At 41.3% G+C, this 8,681-nt stretch overlaps 1 protein-coding gene across 1 annotated transcript; it reads right to left on the bottom strand.

The window, feature by feature from the left end:
* Positions 1-4,323: 4,323 nt before the first annotated feature.
* LOC128298211 (uncharacterized) lies at positions 4,324-5,952 on the bottom strand. The gene is made up of 3 exons (XM_053033956.1): positions 5,747-5,952; positions 4,764-5,669; positions 4,324-4,573 (listed from the first exon to the last, which is right to left on the bottom strand). Exons 1-3 carry the CDS (start codon positions 5,947-5,949, stop codon positions 4,324-4,326), a joined length of 1,359 nt encoding a protein of 452 aa, XP_052889916.1. The 5' UTR covers positions 5,950-5,952.
* Positions 5,953-8,681: the final 2,729 nt, after the last annotated feature.

Below are 8,681 nucleotides of genomic sequence, written 5' to 3'. Positions count from 1 at the left end.
AACTATGGGAAATCCTGTGCGGATTAATGAATAATTCCATTTTTGTTTCCTTTCTTATTCGAAGGCATTGTAACAATCGCCCATGAACGCGAGCAGCTACTGATTGAAGTAAAACTGCGAGGCGTGGCATTCAACAGATAAATAATTTAGTATCCTTTCAAACGGTACCTTCGTACCTTCGATTTTTGAACAGGCCGCCATTAAATAATTAATGTTAGCGTATCTGTTTGCAGCATGCTTGCTTTCCATTTGATTTCGCTTTGACAGTTACAGGGTGTTTTCGATGAAGGAGGAGAAAAATTCCAGAACCAGTTCTGGGTTTTGTATCTTTTTTTAATTGCAGTAGAATTTACCACGGTAGATGAGAAATCTTGTCTCTTCTCTTGAAATCCATTGGGACGAACATATTTGTCAACTTCCAGGGACGAAAGAAACTCTAATGCTTCAAAATATCTTTCATTTTACTACTAACAAATTAACTCACAGACCTATTAAGCATGCTGCCATAATGATTGTGATCACGTTTTTTTGAAAAGGGTACAGTAATGGAAATTTCTCACATAAACTCAAGAACCTTGTTAGCTGTACTTTGAATTTAATTGAATTTTTATTATCTGTAAGTCATTTATAACGAACATTTTGATTTCAGTTGCTACAAAATTCAGTAGAACGCCGATTTTCCGGCCAACTCCAGACTTTACATTCAACATTCAAGGCAGGATGATGAAGCACTCCGAACTAGTCAAATTAATACGCAGTAGTGAAAATGGGCGGTTGCTCTGGATAAGATTTTGTAGCGGTCCTGACGTGTGGAATCGCTTTCAAATATATCCGTAAAAACATATTGATAAAACATTTTCTTAACTAAGTCACTTAGCTAACACAAAAACCTATAATTCTCTTACAAACATGGAAAACAAACTTCGCCAAATGGGGAAAAACAAAGCTTTACTAATAAAAACCATTGCTGGTTGGCTGTAGAAATCTCCAAGAAACTTAGTGTGACACTAAGTAATAAATCTGAATACCTCGCGGAAGCCTTAGGAACCAACAATACTTTAATGAAAAAAATGTTAAGAAAATTACTCAAAACCTTATGGAAACTCAATCGGAAAGCTTGGCGAAAGTCTTTCAAAAAATGCTGCACAATCTTTGGAAAACTGCTCGAAACCTTACGTAAAACTGAGAAAAAATTACTTAAAAATTGTTTGAAACCCCGTGAAACGTGGCTGCTGAAAAACTCCAATATCAAATCCGGTGCCTATTTTATCGTTGATTGCGGTTTGGATTCGGGATTTTAATCCTGAGTAGTCGGGAGTAATCCGTATTTTTTTTGCGTAGTTGTATCTGGTGTATCGGCTTCGGACCACACTAGCTGCATGTCGGTTAAACTATTTCCTCGGATAATAGACGCTTCAGATTCGACAGACCTGAACTCCCTAATCCGTTCTGCTTGAATCCCTTCAGCTTTGTATGTGCAATATTTGAAGGAGTTTATAGAAAATTGTTTAATATAATTATAGTACATACTACATAGTAATACATAGTATATAATTATAGTACAGAGACTTGAGTCCCCTTCGGGAAAAACCGACAAACTTTAAAAAAAGCAAATAGCTTCATTAGATGCAATTTCTGAGCTCACGAAAAACCCGGCCGCCGGATAAAAATCCCCCCAGATCATCGACGTTACAGTGTTTGTCATAAACTTTGCACATATATTAAAAAAGTCAGCTGAAAGACATTAACAGTAATGTACATAATCTAGAGTTATGTTTAAATTATTAAATTTGTAGCTAAACGGTAAAGGAGCTGTACGAATTTTCTTCTCTCTTTTCACGGTTGTCATCTGTATTGATCGATACGCACAATTTTAACTGGCTTAATTATAATTCTGGGTTATAACTGCAATTTCCTTTTGGTCACAGCGACATCTGGCAAACGTTACTGATTCAATACGACACGCAACAAAACCCTACAGTCCACAGTGTGCAACAATTGACAGGGCCAGAAGTGGAGCAAAAAAAAAAAAACAAAGGGCGAATTTACCAATGGGGGAAAAATACATCGCACCGCATTTGTGGCCTTCGTCGTTTTGGTCGATTATGGAGAGCATTTTTGGTGAACCACCACTTGTGAATGGTGGTGCGAAAAAGAAACGGAAGAAATAAAGATCGCACAGCCATCCCAGACGTGGTGGTTTTAATTCAGTTAAAGTCATGCGAGATTTCACCCAATAACGATGGCCAACCGAGGAAACCGACCGGCCCCTCGACCGAGACAGCGCTCCCGTACCATTATGGTGACCAGTTCATATTATTCTCCGCTGCCAGAAGCAGCTGTAATTCATTCGCAAAATTGTGTTTGATCGTGCTGCGCTAAGCGAACGGCACAGTTGGCTGTGTTAAAGCTACAGTGCAATTGCATTCACTGCACTGTTTTCGCGACATTTATGATCACGTTTTGCAAAACGGCAGGCTGCGGCTGAGGGGTGTGAACGTTTATTGCGCTCTGAGTGGAAAAATCAAACACACAAAATGAAAAAAAGAGCTTTCAATGTGCATAAATAATCGCTTTTGCACGCTGTTCCGCAAGGGACACGTTCCGGATGGCTATGGGCGCTGCTAGGGATGCTGCTGGTTGGCAGTTTGATTGTGACAAATTATCACTGTCTCTCTCGCTCTCTCTTCCTTCAGTTCAGGGAAGAAGCGGGGACCGTGCAAGGACAGAAGGTTGTGGTCGAAGGCGAGAAAATGCGTTCTTTTCATGGTGGAAATAAATTTCCTGCAATTGCATCTATCCTGTCTTTACTGCTCTTTCACGGGGAATATAGAAAAAATCGCTTCACTATTTCTATAGTGCCTGTTTACTGGTTGTCTTTCCGACTTTATAATCGTTTTATTGTGCACATTTGTTTTGTGCCTTAGAACCACAACAAATGTGCAATGTGAAATGTGGTGAACAGTATAAAATACCATAACTCTTTCAATTTCGTGCAGAAAACATAGATCAAACTGAAAAACAATAATGAAAACGATTCCATTACAAGCAGATTATTATAATACTGAACTATTTCTGGTTGCTACTTGTGGTCTTTAATATTTTAGATGTTTTTTTTTTCACACATCTTGTTTGAGTTAGAAAGAGATTGAAAAGATTTAAATTGTGTATCTTTTTCTTTGGTGTCGTTTATGGAATTTGTTTCAGAAGGAGAGAACTGTTAAAAGTAGGATTTAATAAAATGGAGAGTCCCTTGTGCCTTGCTTACCCTCCTTAATCGATGGTCACGTTTGTTACATTTGGTTCAATTTGATTCAAAACTTGGAAACTAAACATTTCGGTAATAATAAAATAGTGTAATATATTGCATACATTTTGGCGTTGATACGAAAGCTACGGGGTGTATATGTAGACTGTTGAATGAAATCTGTAAACAATTAACCGGTTTGTCATTTAGATTAATTTCATTCATATTACGCACATAAAGATTTCTTGCTCTGAACAATCATATCGACTATGAAAAATCATTTAGCGTAGTTTGTTTTGCTATCTCACTGAAACGAGTACATAAATCTGTATCTAATTTTTCTTCCAACACGCAACAAAGTCACGCAGCACATCCCGACCCATTTCAATTTGTCTTGGGTTCGCCCTAAAGATTTGGTGCAAGGCAAACGGGGCTTCATCCAGACAAATGGTCTCTTTGCACGGTTCGCACAACGGAGGGAGATAAACGAGGTTATAGCAGCCATTTCTTATGGCACAAAAGTACGCTCCAACTTCACACAACCGATGCAGCGCGCAATCGTTCCCAATAGAGTGCCAGAAAACTTTGGACAGACACACATACACGAACACACATGGGGCTGTTCGGGCTGTCCGGGAACCAGTGTGTGATAAGACACGCTTAAGCCGACCAGAAAACGACACGGATCCCGAGCTGGTAGGTATTGCGGCAAATAAATTGCACTATGAATTCCAAGACCTTTCGCAAGTGTCCGTGCTGGTGCTAGGTGGAAAAATTTGGGGGCCATGCTTTCACCGAATCCGATGCGACACGGAAGCAAATTTATCAATTGCGAGTTTGTTCATCCTTTCGTGATGCGGTACATACTTATGATTAGTGTATCGTGAAGGTGAAAACAAATTGCCCGTTGCTTGCTAATATTTTGTTGAGCGGTGTAGAGTGCACTTAGGAATGGTGTGTATAAAACAGCTTTGTATTTATTTGTATTGATATTTTGCACACTGTAAAACCAATGCTTTACGGTGAAACGTCCATCAACTGGGTGAATAAATTAAACTTTGCTCCGAGACTCTTTATCACACCAGCATGTCCAAATAACCTTGCTGAGCAGCGTGTAGCATCACTTTGGAGATTCTATCGTTCACTGTCTCGCCTCCTGCCACTAAATAAATCTGACGAAACGCATCCGCCGTAACATCCGTATGGAAATTGTGCACAATCTCCTGCACCTCCTGCTCGTTGGCCAGCATACAGGGCAGAAATTTGATCGCTATGATTGCACCATAAATAAAGTACTTTTGCAGATGCTGTTTCATTGCATCGAAGCTGTGGATGAAGAAAAATGTATATCTTAAGATTTAGTAGGCCGAGCTTTGTAAGATTTCCGTGAATTGGAGTGTGCAGATAGAAAACGCCTAAAAATATGCAAAATGCAGAGATATTTTGACACATTATGGGCATACATTGCATACCTTTAGGCTCGTCGCACAATCAATCACAAATTCTCTAATGTTACCTGTACGGTTGTAAGATCAGATCATCTGGCTGTATTTTTACAATGTCACACAGACATCGTATCAATTCCTGGTGGTATACGGTTAGCAAATGCTCCCAGCCTCCATTAGCCCATGCTTCCGGTGGCATGTTCATGTACATGAAGAACGACAGATCGAGTGCGGGTGAGCCATATCGATTTTCCTGAAAATCAATAAGCATTACATCTTGCGGTGTACCGTCGGCGTAGCGGAACAGCACGTTGTTGCGATTGTAGTCGCCGTGTAGAATCACCGAATAGATATCGTCCCGCTCGAGACACCGTTGCATCAATTCCGAGGGAGTTACCCCATAGCGGCACCGTAAGGTTTGTACGCGGTCCCGTACACGTTCCGGTTCGAGCAACTCCGGTTTCTTGTCAAAGTAGGCAAACAGTCGCTCGAAAACGACCTTAAACACGATGTCATAACTTTCGAAAAAGATTTTACCGTCCTGCAGAAAGTTAAGTGGAATGATCCGTGTCACCAAGTTGTGCAGTATCTCCGAGTGGCCACCGATCCGTAGCGCATAGGAGCATGCGTGAAACTGTGCTATCTTGCGTGCCATCAGCTCCAGATGCGGTTGGTCGAGGTTAAGCCGTGGCCCCGGGACGAATCCTCTTGCCGAAACGTCTTCCATCACCAGGAACGTTTCTTCCTGCTCGCTGTAGCTGGGATATTTCACGCCAGCCTCAGCAATATAAATCCGCGGACAGAGTGTTCGAAGATCGAGCTGGGCACTGGCATTGCTTATCAGCTGCTCGAATGCCGGTATCACCGCGGAATAAACGTTTATCTCGTTCGGGAACAGTACGAGTCCGAGTGATTTCTTGCGGAAATCATCATCACCTTTCATCACCTTCACCATCACGGTAAGGCATCTGGTAGCGCTGGAATCGGTAAGAGAAACTAGGATAAATTTACTACACTAAAATGCGAAGCTCCTATCACTTTTACGTGCATTTACCCGGTGGTGGAATGGGTAAGGTTTAATGTTAGCCGGTGTATGACCGACATGAATCCGTCCAAACCTTGCGGGGTAGTCAGTGCACAGTCACCATCGGACACTACCCGAAAGTCTTTCAGATCGTCATTCGATTGAATGATTTTGTTTACCAGTTCCGTTGTTAAGAATTTTTCTTTTCGTTCTTGGGCCATCATTCCGATCATTGCGGATCGTTTCGTATTGGTGCACAATTGAGGAGGAGATTCCGAAACACACTGACTGCCCTGGTCGAGTGAATACAAGCCGCGTTCGCTCGCCACACTAATGCACACAGACAGACAACCACTCGTAACGCGTACGGTCAGTTAACGTTATGCTGAAGTTTGTTGGCAGAGAATGTCTAATCTTATCGCAACGATGCCACTAAACCTACATCAAATACCAGTTGACCAGTTTGAATGGTGTTTTTTTTTGTTGCTGTTGCTTTTCATGACCTTGACGGTAATTGGTGCCGTTTGCTGGTATGGTGTTGGTGTGGAGTAGTGTGTAGCGCTAAGAGTAACATAGTGTCAACATGCAATGATACTTTCCCTTGATACATAATAATGGTTCTTTCCTTTGATTAGATTTTATTGTTACTTTAGGTCGCTATCAACGTTGTGTATGGTTATGTTTGGGGCCAAAAAGGGGGTTTGTTTTGTTCCTAAACGCTTCATCTTAGGGCCATTTTACGCACTTCAAACAATAAAGACAAATAATCTTCATTCGAATATAATTGAAGATTTCATTGTTGTCTGTTGTGGTACTTTATTAAAAATAAGATAAATTCAAATTCATATAAATAAACAAATAAATACTTTGGTTAAAACTTTTTTAAAACTATCATAAACTAATATTGTTTTATAGAAACATCGAAATAGTTAATTAACTATGATGTTGCACCACGGATTTTGGAATTCTTGTAATATATTTTTTCCACTTATATGTATACAGGAGATAACCGAAAAGAGGACAATGGTGTACTATAATAAAATAGAATAGATTCAAAAATTAGTCCAGTTCCTAGCCTAGCTGCCGCTTCCTTGATCTATCTATTTGCAACTGAACTCTCCCGTTGACCGTTCCCAAAATACCCAACTAACCAAAACCAACTGTCACGCATAACGCGCCTAAATGTCAGTTCGAATTTGGAATTTGGTCAAGTTGGCCATAACATATGAAATGATTCGATTTGCATACTTTTAGGAGTATTTAGATGTTCGCTTAGGTGAATAGTATATTTAAAATGTTCGATATCATTAAAATATAAATATTTGATTTAGCATCCACACAACTTGATTAAACACTAACAAGATTGAACAGCTTCAATTATAAAAGAAGCAAAAACAAACCATTAAAACTTGAACAAACTGATGCGCTGCCGTAATTAGACACTGAAATTACAACTCGTACGCTTGGTAATTGGTATTACACTTGAGAAACTTGTACTTTATTGTCTCCGACACCGTTTTGTGATTCGAAGCTGTCACATTAAGGCAATATCGTGCATATTTGTCGTATGCACCGGTTTGTACAGTATGCAAAATGCATGTGAAACTGCAATTTTCGGCAGAACGAAAGCAAAACCATCACACGCCAAGCAGTGGCTTTTTACGGCATGCGCTTGAATGGCTCGCCGTTAAAGTGCTGGTTGCCATTGCCGGGCGATGAACAAACAGACAGACAGACAAATAACATGACGATAATGAAACTAATTAAATTGTCGTAAAACTTAAGCAAAAGTCATAAAAAAGGACAATTTTCTCTGAGCGGCATGGGAGTGCGGTACGGTATGCAGAATTCAGCAGCGAACGGTGCGGTCTGCGACGAGGAATTGAAAAATCGGGTGCGGGGCCCGTTTCGGACGCCAGTAAATTCATTAAACACAGCGCAAGCAAGCGACAACATATGCTTCTGACAATCGCAATCAAATTACGCCACACCGAAATCCGTTACGCAAAGGCAGAAGCGCCCGAGCCGGAGGTTGCAGCTGCGCCAGCAGGAAGGGTAAAACTTTCCCATTCAATTACTCGAAAGTGTTTGTTCTTCTTGTGAATCAGGGTAGAATCGTCTTGAAACCATTTTTGCTGGTGTTGCACGCTTTGCTGATATGTTATGTCTGGTGAGGCCAAGTTGGGCAAAACTTTGGCCAAAACAGTGAAGTGGAAGCATCCCCCAATTGCGGATGTGGGAATCACTTTCTCCATCTCCGGCGCAAAACCCGGGCACACTGCTACACTGCTGGCCGCCAGCCACCCATCATCAACGATTTCCGGGCTTTAGTCTAAATCAAGTTAAGTGAGCTGCATACAGACAGAAACACACACACACACGTTTCCGAGCAATGATCACGGACGGTTTGAGAAAGATCAGCTTTCGGGTGAAGGCTTGGCTTGAGGGTTTTACCGCACCGACAAGGATAACCTGACAGGGAAGAATTCTAGTTAAGCATTGTTTCTTCTGCCTGGGAAACTTCCTCCATAACAGGTGGCAAGGGATAGCAGACGTAACTATCTCGCGGGGGCCAGTCACCGGAAAACTAACTTTCGCGTAGTGCTGTTTCCCGGTGTGCCGGATTTTCCGCGCACCTTGCGAAAAAGGCGAGCGAGAGGCACCTACGAATGAAAACTTCCTCCAAAAGCGCCTTTGAATGTCGCGAATGTGCGCATAAAGTGAACGAACAGGTGGAATGATGCTAGTTTTTTTTTTTCTGTGCGTGTGTGTGCGCTTGTTTCCGTTGTTATCTGCCCCACAGGATGGGGTTTGGAAAGTTTTCACAAAGAATTCAAATCCATATCAACTCGGAACCATATTCATTATGATAATAACAATGATAATAACAACACACCTCTTCTCGGTCTGCAATCAAAGCACACAAACAAACACACACGCCGAGTGGGTCTGCCAGTTTGAGCTA

The sequence above is a fragment of the Anopheles moucheti genome, chromosome 2, assembly GCF_943734755.1.
Source record: "Anopheles moucheti chromosome 2, idAnoMoucSN_F20_07, whole genome shotgun sequence".
NCBI lineage: Eukaryota > Metazoa > Arthropoda > Insecta > Diptera > Culicidae > Anopheles > Anopheles moucheti.
The sequence above is the reverse complement of the archived record's forward strand: the minus strand, read 5'-3'. Positions and strand labels throughout refer to the sequence as shown.